The 22239-nt window shown below is 45.8% G+C and overlaps 1 protein-coding gene across 3 annotated transcripts in view; it reads right to left on the bottom strand.

Moving 5' to 3' along the window:
• The window catches only part of CLIP2 (CAP-Gly domain containing linker protein 2), a 95192-nt gene that overhangs the window by 30376 nt on the left and 42577 nt on the right, over positions 1-22239 (bottom strand). For all 3 annotated transcript variants that reach the window (XM_038157909.1, XM_038157907.1, XM_038157910.1), the window contains exons 3-4: positions 13669-14207; positions 1589-1713 (exon numbers count right to left, since the gene is read on the bottom strand). In XM_038157909.1, the coding sequence (XP_038013837.1) occupies positions 1589-1713; positions 13669-14207 (664 nt within the window). The remainder of the gene's footprint in view (positions 1-1588; positions 1714-13668; positions 14208-22239) is intronic.

The following is a 22239-nucleotide window of genomic DNA, read 5'->3' as shown; positions in this document are numbered from 1 at the left end:
ACTCCATGATTTATTCTCTGCCATCCTGGTTCCTTTATTTTGAGAACAGGCTGAAACTCAGCCATCTGCTGCCAATCATTTACTGCTTTCTTGCCCTGACATTGAACAAGACAGCTTTTCTCTTCATTTAAATGAAAGCACATGGCTGCTGGACAAAAAAAAGCTGACCCAACGCAAGAAACCTTTATTAGAGAACATGAGATCTAACAAGGCAGGAACTCTTAGCTCCTCAGTTTCAAAGTTATAGGTGGGACTTGATGATATCAAAGGTCTTTTCCAACCTAGTAAATTCTGTGAAAGATAAATCTCACCCTCTAAAGCCAGTCTGCATTCAGAAGCTCCAAGAAACCAACAGTATTTCCCACTTAAGGAACTTGTGTAGGACAAGGAATCAGTTGCCCCTGTATTTGAAGCACGGTCAGAGCTGCTTTACAATTTAGATTTGAACACCACCAAGCTCAAGATCCAAGGCCTGGGTCATTCCATTAACTAAATTCCACAAGAACAGAAAGAGTTCCCAGCAAGCCTGTGAGATGTCCCTGCTAGTTTTATAGGTACCAACAAGGTCTTTTTTGGAAAAGAAAAGAGTGGAGGGGCCTAGGGAGTCAGAGGTGGTAAGATCAATCAGCAGACACCTAACCCACTACAAAATTAGTACAAGGACAGAAAACAACCACCAACTGTTCTTTCAGTACTCTGGAAATTTGTTCCCAGAAAGGAACAGAATAAAACATTAGGCTGAGGAGAAAAGAAAGTAAAATCTTTGTCTTTTGTAGCTCTAACAGGGTAACATAGCACAAGAAGAAAGTTTATGACAGGAATGTGTGGTAGACAGCAGAGCAAATACAATCAACAGAATCAGTTTCTAGCAAAAATTAAATCCCACTGTAAGTTATCTTCTCTCCCTACTTTCTCCTGTTTCCTAAAGCCATTCAGGTTCCTCCTTCACAGAAGTTATCTGATCCTGCTTTAAAATGGCCCAGTGATGAGGTTTGTATTGATCTCCCTGCAAGGCTATCCAAAAACCTAAAAGACTCAAAATTAGACTCTTACTCCCAGCCCACAATGTCCAACCCAGCACAGCCCTAACTCTCTGTAGGAATGTTGATAGAGTGACCAATTTACCCTTTGTCTCTTTAAAAAAATGAAAAAAGCCCAGAAGTTTCTCTCAGTTTGGTAAAAAGACACCTCATAAGACCTTTGAGACTTCACTTCAAACCTAAGGCTACCTAATTAGACAGAAGCCAAAAAGTCCCCCCTAAGTAATTCACTAGAAAAAGAAGAGAACAACATAAATAATCACTTTTGTAGAGCGTTTTTAGCAAGAGCAAGAACCCCTTGCCCCTAGCTCAGAGCTATGTTATTTCACCTTTTATTAAAACTTTTCTGTTTCCAGCACCATCTCAGAAGCCATCCCACTAATTTTATACCAGTCCAAGTAGCTAAGCCATCTCAAGTCTGATGGGTTCCTCTCAGAGCTCGTAAGACCTAACTCAAGGAAAAATCCCATCAACTCTCCTCCTGGGTCTGATGGCATTTTCCCCCCAGGCACCCCAGGAGGTGTGCAGGGGTTCAGAGCACCCAGTACCTTGTGCCAGCAACTGCCCCATCGTTCTTGCCCAGGGGCTCATCCAGCTCCACTCCACACCACTCTCCTTTGGCAAAGTCCGTCTCTCCCACGTAGCGCACCACGCCTGTCTTCGTGCCACCCACCTGCCAGAGAGAAGATGGCCAGAGAGAAGGGTTTAGAGAAGATGCTCAGAGAGAAGAGGTTTAGATAAGGTGTTTAGAGAGGTTTAGGTAAGAGGATTAGAGATGGCAGCACTGTGTAGTAACAGGCCCCTGGCCAGATAATAATTATTATAGACTCTGATTCACAGAAAGCTGATCAATCTCTGTTTTTGTTAAGAAACCCATTGGTTTTATACACAGCTGGACTGTCCATAAAAACTCTTTATGACTGTTTTTATGATACAGCTGGACTTGATTGGTCCTTTAATTAAAACACTAGCACTATTGATTAATTAAGAAACCACCTTTTGGTACATAAATCTCTGTAACACATTCCACGTATTCACAACAACAGGTGCAGCAAGTGACAATAAGAATTGTTTCTCATTCTTTTCTCTGATCTTCTCACAGCCTTTTCCCAGCACGATGCCTGGGAAAGTTGTGTGTTGGTCAGAGAGCTGCTGCCACACTTCCACTGACACCAGGGGACTGAAGCTGGGACAGGTATTTAAAGAGGGGGACAGACATCTGTATTTTCTGGTTTAGATCTGATGAAATCAGCAGACAGTTCTCAGACTGAGTTCTATCTAATTGTTATAAAAACATTAACATATTTTACCAAATATAAAATGTTAATGCTTTTGTAGTTGTTTTGGGAAAAACAACAACAACCAAGCATAAAGCAGCTAAAAAGAGCTCTTTCTGGAAGTTCCAAAAAAAATGGAAACAATATTGAATAGTTCTCACACCATGTTCTCCCAGCACTTAAGTTGTCTTTCCAATAACTGCAAAGTAATCTTGGGACTGCCTGCCTGGAAGGTATCAGAGTAAATATAATGAAAACATATTTCAAGGTGTCAACTAATTACACCAAGTTACCTGTGAGGCCACAGAGGAGTTTAAGCCCTGCAGGCACAGCTCATACCTGCCTTGCCTGAAGAACCCTGACCTGCACTGACAGGTTTTCCAACAGTTCTGGGCAATACTGGGCAATACAATGACAGCAAGAGCACAGCTGAGCCAGGAAAGCATTCACTGCTCCTCAGCTTGCTCCCAGGATGTAGAAACTGCTCAAAATAGAGGTGTTCCACTTTTATCTTCACTTCCTACAGCAACAGTGCTGACAAACTGCATGGGAGTGGGGCTCAGCTCACTGCCAGGCATCCTCCAGCACAGGTTTCTTCCCCCACCATGGTAAAATAAGAATAAATCACACCTTTTTCTCCTGAATTTACACCTAAAGTTCTTAAAGTTTGCAGTTTACTGAGGAGACTCAAGGAGGGCAAGTCAGGAACCTTGGGAGCTGTGCCTTGATCATTGCTCTGAGAGCGCTGGCACTGAGCAGCAGCTGCCTCTGCTCTAAACACTCCCACTTAGACACTTGGGCTGAGAAAAGGAACAGAGAAGAGGAGGAGGGTTGTTCTTAGGGTTCATACTTCAAGTAAATCAGTAAATGCTCTAAACCTTTCTAGCCTATCTCTGCTAACGCCTAAATTCCAGGAAGAAAGCTTAAAAATAAGTTTAATTTTAAATTTGCAGCTTCATCCCGAATGACTAGCAGTTATTCATTTTCTTAATACTAAAATGAACATTAAAAGGTACCAACAGAGTATTATTTTCCTACAGAAAACAGTGAGAGCTGAATGCAGAAATCTCTGGGTTTGTGTATGTCAGGGTAGGAATGTTAGGTTTACCAAGTCTAAATTCCAAAAAATTGCTTATGTAAAGGAAAAAAAGAGTTTTCCTAGACTAAAAATAACTGCACCTTTATGGACTAAACAGCACAGCTCTGAAGTCTGGGTCCTACCTCAAATCCTGGGAGGCTGCAGCACACAGCTTGAGTTAGTTCTCTGGAATTTCTCCACTAGGGATTCAAAGCACTGCTGCTTATGGAAGAAAATCTTTGGGGATGTTGCTCTCTTTGCTACAGGACAAAGTAAAATATTTGCCAGCAGGAAAAGGATCGTAAGAAAACTTTCTGGTTCTACATTGTGCCCAGGAGTAAAAAGACAATTCAATTGCAGTATTAGGTACTTGGCAAGTTACTGATTTGAACAGTCACAGTGAATTCTTCACCTAACACTCACAGTTAAATGCTGGTCCCTGTTTTGATTGATTTTATACAAATTTAGCCTCTTAATATTAATGCAATGATTTAATGCCATTCTAATACTTTTCTTTAGCTGCAAGTTGAACTCCATATATGTGCAATTAATCTTAATGTCATTCATAGGAACTTACCATTGCTGGTGTGCCCCCTCAATTTTATTTTTATTGAGTTTTAATTCCAGATGTTGAGTCAGATAGTTCCTTTACCAAGCCATATGACCCTGACAGAGTCTCATGTAAGCCTTAAAAACCCAATGAGCTCCCTCCATCAGTGTAGCATATACTGCAGGGACCCACTCTTCCACCCGCACAAAGAACCACTCAGGTATGTCCTCATCATTATTATTTATTTGAGAAAGCTGAAAACTACCCCTTCTGACCTGATACACACATTATTTATGTAACACTAAAACTGTGCAGTAAGAGTGCAGGTCATGCTCCCAGCCAAAAGCCCCAGAGAAGTCTAAGCACAGATCAGGTCCAAGACTCCCCTGAACAGCCACATGATTCCCTCCTTCCAGAGCAGTGTATGCTATTTTCACTCTGGAGCTTTAATTATTCTGCCCTCCTCTCTGTAGAACACCCCCTGCCATCCAGCACCACGTTCTCCCCAAGCCAAGGCAGACACATCTGCTCTCCAGAGCCTGGGCTCCCCCAGCCCAGCTGGCAGGGCAGCCCCAAGCCAGGATCAGGTGTCACACTTGCATGCCAGTGCCTGAGCCTCTTGCTGAACTCCCCATCTTCTGGCAGGCATGCAAAAACTCTGATGGATGGAGAGTCCAGAGAGTTCTCCTGTCTCAGACATGCAGATTTGTTCAGCTAATGCTGCTAAAATAAATAATGCTTTGAGGAAGCCAGTCAGCAGGTTGTGCCTGTGTGGCATTCACGTTCTCTGAGCATGATTCCTTCACCCAGGGTTTTCTCCTGGGAAGCTTAGAGGCAGTGAGAGGCCTCAGAGAAAAGGGAAACAATTCTTATCTCATTTGCTTCTCCTGTGTTGTGCTCGTGTGGAATGTGTTTGGAGATTGTTCACCCACAGGTGATTGTTCCATTGGGTTCTGCTGTGAGCTGTTTTCACTCTTTGGCCAATCAGGGCCAAGCTGTGTCAGGACTCTGGAGAGAGTCACGAGTTTTCATTATTATCTTTTAGCATTCAGTAAGTATCCTTTCTGTATTCTTTAGTATAGTTTAGTATTCTTTAATATAATATAGAGTAATAAAGTAATAAATTAGTCTTCTGAGAACATGGAGTCAGATGCATCATTCCTCCCAGACGTTGGGAAAAATATTTACAATACCTGTGGAGGAAACGGACTCATCAGAACAGAATGTTTGATTCTATCAGACCCTTCAATAAATCAGAGGTGTCACCTTGGCAGAGGATAGAAGGCAGCCAAGGAGGTGAGTAATGGCATGGCGTAACTCGTGGGAGCTCAGAGCCATGCCTGCCTTGGATCCCACTGTCTGCAAGCCAGGTGTGAGCAGCAGCTGAGCATGGGTGGCTCCTGTGGCATGGAGACCAGAGGATTTCAACCCAGAACACCCCAGCCCAGTGCTGGCAGCAGTGCCACTCCAAGTCATGAATTTCTCTCCAGGGAACTTGTTTGCATGTCTCAGCCTGGCCCTGGTCAGTCACAGCCACATCTCCAGCATGCCCAGGGTCTGGAGTGAGGGAGGGGCAAAGTGGGGAGGGCAACCCCTCTCTCTGCTAAAGCCTGAGACAGCACAGAATTAACAAGGCTGCCACCAGCCTCAGTTCAGACATGTCATGGCTTCTGGAGTTGACAAGTTTCACTCAAAAATAATAAAACTCACAAAACTTTTCTGAGAAGCCTTTAACAGTTACCTTACCCAAACTACTGCTGAGATTATTCATGCCCAAGAGAATGGGATTTTACCAAATATAAAGTGTTAATGCTTTTGTAGTTGTTTTGGGAAAAACAACAAAGCAAAAAAACAAGCATAAAGCAGCTAAAAAGAGCTCATTCTGGAAGTTCCAAAAAATGGAAACAATATTGACACAGTGATACTAGATCTTTTGTTCTGGAGATTATTTTGACCAGTGTCAACACTCCAAGTTTCTCCACCTCAGGTAAAAACACTTATGGTTAAGTTTAAACAAGCTTGTGGTAGCCCTTCCTCTTCAGCTTCTGTTGAGCAGCCTCTGAGCCACACACCTTGGAGCTCCTGGAACATTCAGCTCCAGACTGAAACTCTCTGCCCCCTTTTTCATGCCTTTAATCAACGATTATCTTGCTGACTTGTCCCTTCCCCAGTGAAACACCCCCAGCAGTTTCAAGAGACAGTCTTGGGCTTGACCTTCACAACAAAATGAAGCCAAGGATATCTGAGGCTATTCAGCAGGTCTGTATCTACTGGTGAGTCAGAGCAGCACCATGCAGTCATGGAGAGACATCCACACACCTTCCCTGCTAATTGTAGTATCATTGACATCACACTTTACTGTGCTAATCCCATCAAAATGACAAAATGGCATGCAGACCAGTATCCCAGGGCTGAAAAGACAACGATGCTAATCCTTCCTGACACTGCCTTCAACAGAGCTAACATATCATTTAAACTATTTACCAGATGAGCAGCAGGACAGATCTCAGGCTGGCTGCTGAGAGTGACACCCCCTCCAGCCTGTGTCTGCTCTCTGCTCCTCACGGCCCTGCTCATCCCACAGCAGTTTCTTGCTCTAAGCAAGAATCTCTTGGGAGCTGCCCTCACCCTATGGCCTGTGGGCATTGCTCTGCTTGCAGTACACTCCAGTACTGCTCAGGAAGAAGAGAAAAATAACATTCTCTGTGCCTTCCAGGCCATCAGGGACTGTCCCCAACCATGTCACACACATTCAAGGGGTCAACAATGGCTGAGGCACCTGCTTGATCATATTCCCACGCAGAAATCCAGAGATAACACTGTCCTTTTCTGTTTAACATCCTAATTTACCCATTTAAATTGATCTTCAAATTGTTTCCACAAGACAGGGCTGCTGAGCAGAGGCTGGAGGTGGGAACACAAAGTGCCCAGCACATGGACAAGACCTCTCTGCAGAGCTCCCCTGTCCCCTGCTGGGCCCCAGCAGAGCCCTGAGACTCCTGCTGCTCACCTCTGGGAAGAGGAAGGAAGGGGTTGAGGGAAAAGAGCACACACAGGACACTTGCTCCACACTCTGAGGACCTTCAAGTGCTTTTTGTGTGCAGCACATCAGCTTATTCCACTCTGCTACTGGGTGATGCCAACAAGAACTTGGTAATCCCCTTTACTGGACAAGTGTGGCCTGTTCTGGTTAGAGCTGTGCCTGCAGGCTCTATCCAGCTGGTAAACTGGAGCAACCATCCTTTCCTTGGGGATGAATGGCTGGGTTTATTTCCCCCTCCCCATACTCACCCACCACTAAAGGATCCTATTTCCACCCAAGCTGAGAGGCAGGAGCTGTGATTTCCCATCATACACAGTTTAGCTCTTCTAGCATTGAAAATCACTGTACAATAATACTTGATTTACAGAGGGTGCTTCTGGCAAAGGCACAGGATGAGGATCCAGCTACTGCAGACCACCTGAAATAATGCAAGGGGGTAAAAGTGTCCATCACATACTGGGGCTGTGTCCCAGCTGCAGCCAGGGCCAGTGTTCAGCAGCTGGTGAAAGGTGGAGAACTGGCTTGTGGTCAGGTTTAGCTGTAAATACAACTTACCTCCATGTGCAATCTGGCCATCAGCAGCTTTATCTGATTGAATAAATACCATGTCATCTGAGAATGGCAGAACTGGCTTTTAAGGTAAGGGGAAAAATAGACAGCCAGGAATTACAGGCCAGCCCTCCCTATGTGAAGCTCCAGGAATTTTATAGTTTCTTTTCATCCAACCACTCATCTTTGTGCCTACCCATCCCCACAGCCCAAGTCAGCATTGCACAGCAATGAGTCTGACAGCACTGCTGATGCAAGACATTTCTGTGCATTTATCTGTCAGGCACCAGGGAGAAAATAATATCCTAGGGAGGTGGTGTAAGAGGAAAGCCTGGAATTACAGCATCCCCTCCTGGGGCTGGCTCCACTACCAAGTCTGCCTGTGTTGTTAACAGTTTGCTCCACTACAGTGCACTTCCAGCTCCCATTTAAGTACAGATACTGCACCCAGCAGACAAGGGCCAGGCAGTGGCTCAGCCCAAAGGAATGGTAGGAGAGTGTGCACAAAGAGCCTCTAAGGGTTAATGTGGCACCAGGGCAGGGCAGTTGCTTTGGGCTATTTATTTCCCTCTTTGTTTCACTGCCTAGAAACAGGATTTTTAGGTTAGAAGGGATCCTAAAGTTCATCTTGTTCTACCCCTGCCATGGGCAGGGACACCTTCCACTACACCAGCTTGCTCCAAGCTCCATGCAACCTTGCCCTGAACACTTCCAGGGATGGGGCAGCCACAGCTGCCCTGGACAGCCTGCACCACGGCCTCACCACACTCACCAGGAAGAATATTTCCTAATATCAAACCTAACCCTAAGCTCTGTCAGTTTGGAGCCTTTCCCCCTTATCCTGGCACTACACACTCCTGTAAAAAGCCCTTTTCCAGCAACAATCTCATACAGTGAGCAAAGAGCCCCAGCTAGGAGTCCTAGGTGTTTTCTTATCTCTTGAGTCCTGCAAACAGCTGGAACACTGCACTTCCCACTGCCTGTCACAAACTTCCACAGGGACAGAGATCCATCATCCCCACACTGCCACTCTGCTACACTCCCAAGCCATGACACAGCCATTGCTGGAGCGCCAAGCAGGCACTGGAATACTGAGAATCCTGCCTTGATAGGACTACAGAATGGGATCCTTCCTTCTTCTCTGCCTGGTTAGCAATAAGGGAATATGCCTGGTGATTGTCTGAGAAAGGAGCATTATTGTATTTGCTGGGAATGTCCCAACAAAGGCAGGAATGATGCATCTGACTCCATGTTCTCAGAAGGCTAATTTATTACTTTATAATACTATCATATATTAAAAAATACTATACTATACTAAAGAACACAGAAAGGATACTTACTGAATGCTAAAAAGATAATAATGAAACTCGTGACTCTCTCCAGAGTCCTGACACAGCTTGGCCCCAATTGGCCAAAGAGTGAAAACAGCTCACAGCAGAACCCAATGGAACAATCACCTGTGGGTGAACAATCTCTAAACACATTCCACACGAGCACAACACAGGAGAAGCAAATGAGATAAGAATTGTTTTCCTTTTCTCTGAGGCTTCTCAGTTTCCCAGGAGAAAAATGCTGAAAGAAGGGATTTTTTCAGAGAACGTGAATGCTACAGAGCATTGCTGCACCTCTAGGACTCCCCAAGCTGGGAGAGCTCCAGTGGTTAACCAGGAGAATAAAGAGCAGGAATCCTTCCTTCATGACACCTTGCATGCCCTTCCAGCAGCAAGGCTTCAGTCTCAGGCACTGAAATAGCTGAGGAATTTTAGCAGCAGAGCAGTGAGCTGTCTCTGCCCAAGGAGGAGGGCTTAGGCTGCAATTCTCCTGCCCAGGGAGCTTCTCAGGAAATTATTTCTCACTCAGGAGGTTCAATGCTTTCTGCAGCTCTGGGCTGGCTGGGCAGGGCTGTGGCAGGGACAGTTGGGGGGGATTCTGAAGAAAGTACTTGATTAGTTTATTCATGAGTGCTTTCCATCATTTGCCAGGAGCTTCAACACACTGCAGGCAGAAGCAGTTTGCAGCAGGCAGGGAAGATGATTAAAACCACACGCTCAAGGGGAAAGCCAGGATCCATTTCCAGCAGCCCAGGCAGCTCCACACAGCCTGTCCAGGTCCAGCTGAAGTGCTGCTGTTCCAGCATTTGCACTGGCTTTGAAGACCTGCAAGCTCCAGCAAAATCACAAACCTGGCATCCACCCAAAAGGTGTCTGGGGCAATACCCCTCAGCAACAGAACCAGCCACTGGGAGATACCCTGGCCCTTAAACAGCCTTATTTATCACTCCAGTTCAATGCTGAACTGCACAATTCCAGTTAGGAAATGCAAGCATGGCTGAAGGGCAGAATACCTATTCTAAGAGGAATATTTTTAGTTGTTTTTTTTGTTTTGTTTTGGTTTTTTTTTTTAGGCTGACATACAATAAAACCACCTACTTTCCCCACTTCTGCAGGAAGCAATGGCATCTAAAGGGGAATGATTTCAGCTGCTAAGAAGGCCTCTCCACAAAGAATGCAAAATACATTTTCTTAGGCAAAAAACCAAGCAGAAATTCCTCCCAGGCAGAAAATGCTCCACTGCTCTGTTTCCAGCCCTTCTTTCCCTGCAGAAAGGCAATAAGCCAGCTTCACATTAACAGAACTTCAGCAATTATCCCATTTCAGGAAGCTCAGCTGTCACTAAAGCAAAGGTTAATTGTCCCACATTTATTTGCCAGACTTCAAGAGATGAGTTCTACAACATTAGGGTGGATTTTTCATCTCTTTAATGCAATTTTTACATCTCTGGGAAAAAGTCCGAGTGCCAAAGGCAAATATTATCTAACTCTTCTAATGGAAAGCTTCTAATGGAAAGCTGAAAGTCACTTTCTGCAACTGCTGGAGAGTCAGAGAGTGTCTTGGAACAAAGTAACTGAAAAGCAAAAATGTCTTCAAGCTATAATGGACTTTAATGAAGTTAAAGAAAGGCACCACCAGGAAATAGCCTGACTGCAGAGAGCCAGGTGTCCCTCTGGCTGACCTGGAAGGGTCCCCTGCAACCTCGGGCTCCATCACAAGCACTCACTGAAAACATGTCCTTCCTCATTTGAAAAGCCTTTGGTGGATCTCATACATCTAAAAGCCACTCTCAGATAAAAAGATACTCTTTCAGAAAAGGAAACACTAGGAGTAATGAAGACAACTAAAACTGTACCAATCCATAGAGGATGAGCAAAGATTGGCTCAGGGAATTTGAGGCAACTCAGGTTAATCCAGAATTATTGTTTATGTATTCCAATACCCAGCATGATTAACTGACTTCTCCCATTAGTAAAATAAAAACTGCCAAGCCAAGCAGATGTGAATGAACCATAACAGCAAATTATCTCTTCTTGTTATTATCTGTTCTTTTCCTGGATCTCAATGACTGTGTGCAAACAATTCCTCATGTTTCTGTAAGCTGAGCATTCCTGCTAGAACCAGGGAGAGACTAAGCTTATTCCAGGCTCACTCTTCTGGAGCTATTTATTACACTAACAAGTCACAGCACAAACTTTATCTAGTAACATCTGAGGTGGATAAATTAGCAGGCAGGGAGGGCAGGCTTTTAAGGATGCACCCTCATTAAAAAAAATTAAAAACCCAATCATTCCCAAAACACAACTCAACAGAAGACCAGAGGAGAGATGCTCCCAGGTTGTATTGTGTGGCTATGCCAAAATTCACTCTGTGTGGGCCCCACTGAGGTGAGCAATGTGTTCAGGGAACAGGTCCCGTCTCAGAGAACTTATGGTCAGGAGAAGAAAGAGGTAAAACAAGTCTGGAGAACATCATTCCATTGCCTGCCTGCTTCAGAAAGAACAGAGCCAGGTTTACCATAGATTTTATATTTTGCAGTTTGCCTTCTATGGCTGCTGCTTCTAAAATCACAAGTTCTCACCTGAAGACTTCCCTGCAAGACGTAAAGGAGAAAATGTCAGCAAGCAGACTGATTAAAAGAGGGCAGATCCTCAGGTTCACTTTCCCCCATGTGTGGCTGCTGTACCACACCCACCTGAAGCATCAATGCTTGTGCAAACAGAGGACAGGGCTGCCACCGTCCCTGCCCACCCTGTCCTGGGACTGCAGGGACAGCAGCAGCTTTGCTGCCAGCAGGGATGGGGAGGGATGAGAGACTCTACTGAAGGAAGCAGACAGACCCTTGAGCAAGGGTCAGCTCCTGTGCACATTTTGGGGAAAACACGAGAAAATAAAACTCACTCAACTCTATAAACCTACATCTTCACGGTAGGTTTACTAAGCATCATCCAGTGAGCACAAGCAGAACCAATCTTCACTTTCCCTCCCCTGAAAATAATGAACTTTACATTGTTTATATTTTACATAACTAAAATAAAAACGATTGGACAATCCAACATTAGTCCCAAAAGGACATTTGAGACTGGCTCTGACCGTCCCACACACACTCCCGATTCACATGGACTGTGGAGCCAGCTCTACCAAACACCTGTCATTAAACAGATGTCCAGTCTGTCCCCCCCCACAACCACTGCTGGTTCTGGAAACAGCTGCAACACTGCATGGATAACTTTAAATGGGATTCCGATTATCCAGGGTGTGCAAAGCCTGACCCCTCTGCAACCTGCCATGGCTGTTGGTCAGAGTCACCTTCACCTTTCAGATGCAGAGATATTACTGGGGGTACAGGCACAACAGATCTGTGCTCAAAGGCCTGGCTCTCCCAGTATTTGATATCACACTGTGTATCCCACACACTAACAAAACTAAACACTCTTACACTGCTGCAGGACAGAACGCAGTCTTCCTGTCTTTGATATCATTCTTTCCCTTCTCCATCTCCTTTGCTAGGACACAAATGGTGACAAACTAGGTGGCAAACCTCCAGTAACCCATCCCTAGTACAAGTGTGGCATTTTGGCGTAGTCATCAGGTAGTCTATTCCAAATAATGAAAATAACAACAGAATCAGATGTAGAGAACTCATCCATCACAACACTGATCTCTCCTGAAGTCCTGCAATCTTCTGAAAATTACTGGAGGATCCTTTCTGTACAGGAAAGGAGTTTGTGTCACATCTGACATAAGAAAACTGAACCATCAGAAAGAGTGACCAGCAGGACAGACTCTTGTAAGTTCTTTCAGACTATGTACAGCCATGTGCAACAAGACACTGCTGCAAATTCCTTGAAAACTCAAATAATACCTCCATTATGGAGTATCACTAGATTAGAATATAATAAATTATTTTGCTTCTATTTCCCTCTTATTTCAGTTGTTCTCTCTCTGACATCTTTCTACAGTTCAGGACTTGTCCAATACAAGAAGTACTTTGGAACATGCTCTCCTGCACCAGTATGAAAGACAGACATGTCCAGAAGACACAGAATCCCAAATAAGTGCAGATGTTTGATGCCTGCTTGGCCCAGGCCTCTCCCAAGACCATGCTCCATCCCACACCTCACTACCAACCCTGTCCTCCTTTTGTCTCATCCTGAAGCTGACCAGGAGCACTCATCAGGGGGACAAATCCTTGTCCTTTGCCATTCCAGGGGGACCCCACTGTTGGAAGCCTGGATGCTGAGAATTTAAAACTTTCTGTGCTTGAAGGCACAGACCCACAAGAGAGCACTGCATTTGACCTGAGGCTGTGGAAAAGGCTTCCACAACTGATTGACAGAACTGGGATTGCAGGTGTGGAGTTGGTTAGAAGTGTGTAATATCACAGGGTAGAAAACTTAAGAGTTTGGGGTCTTAGAATATAGAAATAAATATGAAGCAAGATGGAAGTTTTGGGATGGAGGCAGGTTGTTCTTCTCTACCTTCTTCTTTCTTCTTCTCCATGGGTTTGGGTGGTGTTTTGTAATTGGGCAGAAAAGTCCACATTGAGGGCTTCGAGGGATCAGTTATTGGGTTAAAAGGGAAAATAATCTAGGTGTCATTTCTTAATTGGATGGTTTAGTCTTAAAAGACCTTGTAACAAGAGATTGTTGGCCATTTTGTGCCTTCTAATGAAACACTGCTGAACTCATGGTGGTGAGGCTGTTTCACTGATCAGAAATAATAAACACCTGAGTCTGAGCATGAACCACCATCTCGAGTGCCTTCAATCCTGACCTGGAGAAACCACAACCAACTCACCAGCACACGATCCCCAAGCCGCAGGTCCTTCTCCCCCTTTTTCACCGACCCGCTGTCCGACAGGTTGGATCCGGACTCGTTGCCGGTCTTCATGGCGCTGTTGAGGACGCTCTCCCGCAGCGGGATCACGCGCGAGGACAGAGGTGGCGTGGCCGTCCCCGAGTGCAGGGACAAGTTCTGAGCCGTCAGGGAGTCCACGGAGGGGGCGTCGCTCCCCGAGCCCTCGGCCACCGGCTGCCGCGTCAGCTTGGACGGTCGCGTAAAAATCCCCTGCAGCGGCTGGCACTCGAAGTAGCGCACTCCTCCCACGGAGCCGTCATTCTTACCCACGGGGTCATCCAGAACAACCCCTGCCCACTGGCCTGGGGCAAACTGCGTTTCCCCAAGGTACTGGATCACTCCTGGCTTCACTCCGTTCACCCAGACGCGTTCGCCCACCACGAAGTCTCCCAGGAAATCATCGCCCACCTCGGCGACCTTCGAAGCCGACTTCTCGGTGCTGGTGGTGGATGTGGTACCCTGCTTGTGTAAAGGTGAGCCTGTGGATCGAGGAAAAAGAGGTTTTGGTATAAGGAGAAGTCCTAGAAGGAAGCCAAAACACCAGGAAAAGGCATTTACAGAAAGAAAACATCTGGGAGAACAACTTAGATTGCAGGTGTAAGCCCTGTGAAGATAAAGCCTGAGTGATGCCATTACTTACCTTTTTCAGTGTTAATCTGCACAGATCCTCCATCTGCTGCCCAGTTTCTGCAGGTCTCACACAGAACATAAAGAAATGACCCCATGTCTTCATCCCCTGTACAATACCTCAGCCCCCTCACAGCCCCAGGGTAGGGATAAGCTCAGAAGCACGGGAGTGATGGTAAGTGCGTAAGGACCAAAGGGAGCCCAATGAACTGCTGCTGGGCAGGAAGAAGACAAAGTCATCCTTCTACCCCAAAAAATAAATTAAAAAAATATTTTTTGATTTAAGTGTGAGGTACTGATGTTTTAGTACTTGACACTATGGGAACCCCACTAACAGCTCCTGTTGGACCACACATGGGCCTCCACAAATTCCCCATTTTCCCAGCTGCTGCTGTGCCCTTTGCTGAAGCAAGCAGACACCTGGGGTGTGTTCAATATAAACAGCATCTCTCTAAACAGGAAGCACCTACAAACCTTCATGCACAGCCTTGCAGGGTCACACAATGTGCATGGAACTCAATAAACTGGCAATAAAGAGTGCCCTTTTTCCAGCATCAGCCTTCCAGCAATTCTCTGCTGCCTGGGGAAGGAAAACTGCAGGTGATGCTGGTATTCAGTGTTCTGCTCACACTCTCAGGCAGAGTCTTGATCAGCCAAACTCTCCATAATACAAAAGGGGACCCTTAAACACATGACAGGTGCCTGAATGGGAACAGAGTCGACCCAAGCAAATGAGACAGCAGTGACCCAATTCTTGCTGACCCCATTGTCAAACTCTCCTATCACAAACTTTGGGCTTTCAGCCTGGGCCCCAGGCAACAAATGACAAGGACATGAGAACTTCATTTAAACTCTCTGAGGGTTTCCCTAAAAGAAAGCACAACAGAAACTGAGGAATTAAGCTTGCAAAATAAGATCCAGCCAGTCACACACCATGGACCTTCAGCCATCCTCAGCTCTCAACAGCCCTGAGGTCCCAAGTGTGGCTCTCCCACACAGCTGGTGTAGGGGGTGTTTGCAGGAGGCTTGGCCCCACATATCCTGTGCTCAATGAAAGCTCCCTGGACTCTTCAGCCCAACTTTCAACTGAAGTTTCTGGGTGCCACCAACCAGAAAACTCTAAAGCACAGCCAGGAAAAAATTTTACTTGCTACCAGAGAAGGCTGGCAGAGGACATCCTGAGCAGCTGCAGAGACAAGCCAAACTTGAGTGCTTATGTGTAATGAACTGTGAAACTTGTTCAGCCTCAGCCATCACTGTGGCTCAGTCCACAACACTTCTACAGCTCTTCCACAAGTAATGCGCCTGACAGATCAGGCTCAGCTCCTAGAAAGAGTGAAAAACATAAAAGCTCTCAAAGCAAGATACTTCAAAGCTTTGCTAGAGGTCTAGGAAAGAGGAAAGAAAAGGGCACCAGGGCAAAAGCAGGAAGAACTTCGCTTCTGCTACATCATCAGCATTATGAGGGATCAATTTTGACACTTGGGTTCTTATTAGACTCCAGATTCAACTCTTGACAAATTTCTATGGCCATCACTTTGGGGCCCCTGGAAGCTGTACCTCTGTTTGGTCTGAACCTTATCTGAACAAGAAGAGAGCAGCAATAAAGGTGTGATTGTACAAACTCCTCTCATGAACAGAAGTATCTCCAACCAGCTCACTGGGCTCAGTGAGCTGGGGCTGGAACAGCTCTTGAGAAGATCAGCCAAAAGGGACATAACACATGGGAATGTTCAAGAAAATCCCATGATGGGCACAGGAAGGACAGTAAACACTGTCCCCAGCTGTGTGAATGCTGTTCCCAGCTGAAATTGTTGGTGGCAACAGAAGCAATGGAGCTCCCAGCAGAGCTCAGCCAGCTCCCAGGGAAGGCCTTCTCCTGGCTTCTGGACCCTGCCTTGGAAGTTTCCTCAAACTCATGTGTTCATCAAGAAGTTCTGGGGGCTTTTGGGCAAATTTATGGCATTTAAGCTTGTGTCAATCTCAATTTTGTAGGACAGTACGCCAAGATGAACTCCATCAGATGGACAGCATTACATCCAAGAACCAGTTTCACCTTACAAAAATTAAATTCAAAGACTATGAGGATGCTTAGAGCTTTTGATCTTTACAAAATATTTTAAATAAAAATAAGTGTGAAGGAAACAGGGCTCCATCCATCTGAACTATAAAAACAATCACAGGCAGAAAATAAGGCCACTATTGCCATTTCAATGCTTAATAGCACAAGACAGTCAAGCAGTCAGATCAGCAAGTTACATTTCAAGAAGGCTCTAAGTTAAATAACTAAAGCTGGCTACAGGGTTTTATCACCAACAAGGTCTGTGATGGGTAGGAGAATAAATTAAATTAGAAACACAACTTACACCTTGGTTTTGTGCTTGGCAGAGCACTCTAACACACAAAGACCATGCCACTGCCATGTCTGTGCACACGTATCCACCATGCCAAGGACAGCCAAACTCAACCTACTCTACAGGGAACTATAAGCACATAAAATCTGGGGGGCTCTGCTACTATTTGAGAACAGATCAAAACTGTTTTTCTAGACTTACTGAGCCTGAGTTTCAGCATAGCTCTTGATTTCAGGTGTTAGTTAATGGTCAAGACACAGGTCACATTAACTCTCACAAGCACCCCTGCAATGTGGCTGGGATAAGCAAACCTTTCAGCAGCAAAGCTCAAGCAAAGAAAGGCAGGAAGGCTGCCCAAGGCTGAACAAACAATGCAGCAGGATTTAAAATTGCATTTAGACTCACTGTATTTCACTGCAAGAGCAAACACCTTCAAAACTGACCTGAACAAGCAAAAAAATAAAGAACAGTTCATTGGATTCCTGGTGCAACACTGTCCTCCCCCAAAAGCCAAAATTTTAGTGGAACTGTACACGCTCTTGTTCATTTGAGGTGCCTGTCTGGTATGCTGAGCTACAGTAATTACATCTCAGGGAAACAATCCCATCCCAGGCTCCTGAGCAGTGCAGGCAGAAACATCATTATTCTTGAGCATGAGGTGAATTATTCAAAAATACAGGATGTAAATAAGGAACTGCCTGAAGGTTCACCTTGTTTGTTATGGCCACAGTGTAGAAACCTGTGTTTTACATGGCTTTCATTACCCATACATGAAATAATAACCACAGAGCAGCTAATGGGCTTTGGTGCAGCAGGTTTTCAGAGAAGCCAAGAGTAACCATGTTCAAGTTGAACTCTTTTCTCTTGGCTTTTACTAACCCACTAGCTAGATGGCAGACAGCATCCCAAGTAGTCCAAGCAGACTAAGCTCTGGTCCTCCCAGGTAGGTATCTGGTCACCAGCCTTTCAGAAGGCAAATGTAGCAATGAGTAACTTGATTTTATTCCCATGAGTACCTTAGGGTAGCCCAAAAGTGAGAGCAGCTGATGGCTCTGCTCCCAGAGACCTGACATTGTCACTGCCACTCTCCAGGTGCCTCTCACAGCTGAAGGGAAAGCCACCCAGGAGGACTGCCATGAAAGAGTCCTGAGCTTTTCCAGCCTCAGGGCACCTAAAGAGTTGGTGTATTGGTCTGTGTCACTTGGATTTGCTGTTTTGAAGAAGAAAAGTCTTGTTCTAGGCAGACTCCCCAGAAAAATACCAACAAGTTCCAAAAAATTCACTGAGAAAAAAGTTCCAAGAAACAGCAAACCAAGGGTACAGATCTCAGGTATGAAACTGAGAAGAGTTACACAAAAGAAACCCACCCAACAGAACAAACTGGGTACTTTCAACTCCAGCCCTGCCAGTACCTGCTGATGCCAACCAAGAAGCCACAGGAACTCTCTGAAGGTCACCACTAGGCTCCAACTCAGCAGCTCACCTGGAAGCCAGCGATGAGGAAGGCTCTTCCTGCTCGATCCAAGAGGATCTCCCTGTGCTGCTCTGTCCAGAACAGACCTCACCTGCTAGTCAGGACTTCCACAGCAGCAGCTGCCCTCCTCCTCTCACTGGGACCAGGCTCCAAGGCACAACAAGCAGTGAGCAGGATCTCTTCCACTCAGGCTTTCCAACTTTACAGCCCCATTGTGTTCATTAGCTGGCTCATTCTTTTCAGATTAAATGGGCTTCCTGTAGGTCACAGCTCCCAGGGCTGAGCAGCAACTTGTAAATCAAAGTCACACAGAGCATCCACTGCATGCACATCTTATCCAGCTCCAAATCTCTGCTTTCCTGCCCTTCACAAAGCCTACACACTGGCCACCTCTGTGGCAAACCTGCTGCTTAGAGCTCTTCCTGCAAACTCATCCCACTAGTTTTAGGGACCCACACTGACAGGGCACCAATACTTCAGGAGCCAAATTCCTACCATCCAAGAGCTGGAGAGGTTAAAAGTTTAACTGAAGTCTCAGCCTTTTCACAGGGCTCTTGTTACCGTGTCAATGAAAGCCATGTGTCCAAAATCCCTTGAAGCACAAGGACTTCTGCAAAAAGGGCATGGATTCTTCCAGCTCTTGGAAACTGCTGTAGGAAAGAGCGAACAGAAGCTTTGTATAGTACAGAAGCAAGAAACCCCCCTCAAGAAAGCTCTGGAACCTGAAGTGGCAGGAAGAGAGCACTTGCTCTGAGCAGCAGCAGGAACAGCTTTCCCTGCAGGATCCCTGACAGCACGCTCAGCCTCGTGCAGGTTTCAGTCCCATCCACTGAACCCATCCATCCCCTCACTCCCTCCACATCCTTCATCCTCCCGCAGCACCCCAGTTGCTCATTTCTTACCACCAGGCAACTGAAACAAAGGGGAAAGGAAACTTGTATCTAAAGGGGAGGAGGGAGAGGAAGGGAAGAGCAGTGCAGCGTGAGAGGCAGCGCTCAGTGAGGGCTGCCCATGGATTTCCTACTCCCTGCAGAACCCTTTTGTGGTCTGACTGCTCCCAAGACACATGCCAGGCACCACAACTGCCAAAGGACTCAGAAATGCAACAGCCTGTTGTGTTGCCATGGGAATCAGGAGACAAGCAGTTAATTGATGAAATAGAGGCACACTAGATTTAAAAGAAAGAGGAAAGAAAAAACTACAACAAAAACCCCCAAAACCCCAACAACAAAAAAACCCAACAAAAAAACCATACACACAAAAAAAAAAAAACCCCAACTAACTAAACAAAAACAAACAAACAAACAAACAAAACTTAAAATCACAACCAAACAGAAAAAAAAGAAGAGAGATTCCAGAGTAGCATCTTGTGCCAGGAAGGAGAGAGAAATAAGCACAAACATTACATTTACAGAAGAGCTTTACAGTGGCCCTAAAAGAGGTTTTTTTCCTTTTCTATTTTAATTTTCAGAGGTTTTTACCCTCAAACATCACCACATCACAAGACATGCAGCACAGAGTTGCCCACCCAATCCCAGCTGTGTTCCCTCTCCATGGTAAATGAATAAACTTCTCATCCACTACCCAGCAACAAAAGGTGCCCCAGCCTGGCAGAACTGCCACTGGCACAAGACTGAGGACACTTCACCCTCCTGTCATTGGCCCCTGCTGTAGATGCCACTGACCTGTGATGGGGCAGCAAGCTGTGCAGTCTGTGAGCATCTCAAAGTGCAGCCTTGCAACCAAACCAGTCAAAAAAACTCGTGGTACCAGCTCTGCTCCTCCCAGCCCAGGCAGGGCTTCAGGACAGTCCTGAGACCAGGGCACTGTAATGCCCATTTGAAGCCAAGATTTTGTCAGCTGGAAAACCCTGCTGCTGGCCACAGGGGTGCCAGCTCAAAGGACTAAGGTCTGGTTTTACTGCCACAGGGATCATGCAAGAGCCTTGGAGCACCAGAGCAGCCTGGCTCACTGCTTGGTTCAATGCTCAGATGGTGAGGTGGGGATGGCACTCAGACACTATCCCTGCTCAGAGCACCAAAGATCTGTGGTGGATGATAATACCCCATCTGTGGTATTCACACGCCCTCTGAGCAGAGCGAAGGTGTGAGAGAAGCAGAGAAAAGAATGATCAAACCAATTCTTATCTCATTTGCTGCTCCTGTGTTTGTGCTCATGTGGAATGGGTTCTGGAGATTGTTTACCCAAGGTGATTGCTTGACTGGAGTCTGGTGGAATTGTTTATGTTAATTCCCCATCCAACAGCCCACCACCCTCCACTGTGGGCTGGAGGACAGCTTGGTCTTGTCCTTACAGCCACAAAACTGCCAGCTCCTGGTGCAGTGAGCTTTACTCACCTATTTACACTGCAGTTATTGTGAGCTCCTCTGGGCCTGCAAGGCCATTTCATCTCCAAGCACAGCACTGCAGAACCTCACTGAGGGAGAACAGAGCTCATCAGAGCTTCCCCTCGGAGGAGGACAGTGCAGAGCATCTGCTCCCTACCACCTACAGCAGCTTGTCTACCGGGCAAGAGAGAAGGATGCACAAGCTGCTGCACCTCCAGGAGCTGCCCCTGTGCAGGGCTCAGGGATTCTTCCCTCGGCAGCACCACCAGCAGCAGCCACACAGGCACAGACTGCTGGGGGAGAAGGGCCGGTGCCTGCTGCCTCCACAGCTCTCACTGATGGTGAGCCCTCGCCACGTGGAATTTCTAGGTTACCACATGGGGATTTGAGCTTCTCAAAGCAACCTGGATTACATAAACAGAATGCTGTTAGCAATCAGGTGAAAGCCAGCCCATTGTCACATGGAAATTCCAATTACTGAGCACAGCAATGAAGCAGCTGTTTTCTGCAGGATTTATCACAGCCCTTTCAGAGCAGAGAGGGAAGAGGTACCTGTGAGAAAAAGCAACACTTTGCAGGCAATAGCCAAGTGCCAGGCAGCACACTGTGGGAGGAAGGAGCCCCAGAGATTTATGGCTGACTTGGAAACAAGGGCTGAAAGCTCTGCAAGTTCAAAGCTGAAAAGTCGGGGCTGTGATCTGGCACAGAGGCAAGCTCTGCATCTGGCACCCTGAAAATGCTCCCAGGAATAACCCCAATGGTGTGGATACTAAGATCTGACACAACTTCAGCATCCCCTGAAGAGAGGAGGCACATCCAGAAATAAAACTGCAAAGAGGAGGAAGACAGTAAGAATGAGAATTATGAATGAGAAGCAAAACTGAGTAAGGACCACTGCAGAGATGTCCTGCACTGAATGGAAGGAGATGCCCATTGAAACAAATATCTGCCTCCAAAGAGGCAGCTGGGAAGGGCAGTGAGCCTCACACAGACACCCCAAACAAAGCCTTTCTTATAAAGGTCTCATTCAAGATGCTGACTGGTACAAAATCTGCTCTGCCACTGGCAAGAGGCACATTCTTGGTGCCTGCTAGAGATGGAGGAGTTGGGGGTTACCAGCTATGCTAGATCAAATCCCCTATAATTCTGAAAACAAACAGCAAAGCTATATATTTATGTGTGAGGATTTAAAGTTTGTTTGTTTTTTCCAAATAAACCACGGTACTCAACAAAATATGCAAAGCAGATTGGCTTTGGCAGTACAAGGGAGGCAAGTGACTAGTAGAAAATGCACGAGGTTTCTTTCACTGAGGGATAATTACCTTGCAGCATATGGATGGATCTATTCACCTCAAAATTGCAGTCTTAATTATTATGTAATTATTATTTTTAAAACCATATTCTTTCAACATTCAGTTTTCAATACTCTATTTAACATTTTTCAGCCTTAAAACAGGGTCTATATATCACACCTCTGGAGAAGCACCCTGTTTTCACCAGAAAGAATGAAAACAAAAATCCCACAACTTTAATAGCTTTGCAAGTTTAACAAAGACTGGAGCACCCATATCTTCTCCCTCAGCATGTGCCACCCCTCATCTCTAGAAATAACATGCAGACACATTTGCAAAACTAGAATTTAATAAACAACAGGTTAGTATGTTAAAGGGTGTATTGCAAAATAACAGTTTCCATTCTTCCTTAAACA

The sequence above is a fragment of the Motacilla alba genome, chromosome 19 (genome assembly GCF_015832195.1).
Source record: "Motacilla alba alba isolate MOTALB_02 chromosome 19, Motacilla_alba_V1.0_pri, whole genome shotgun sequence".
NCBI classification, from domain to species: Eukaryota; Metazoa; Chordata; class Aves; order Passeriformes; family Motacillidae; genus Motacilla; species Motacilla alba.
The sequence above is the reverse complement of the archived record's forward strand: the minus strand, read 5'-3'. Positions and strand labels throughout refer to the sequence as shown.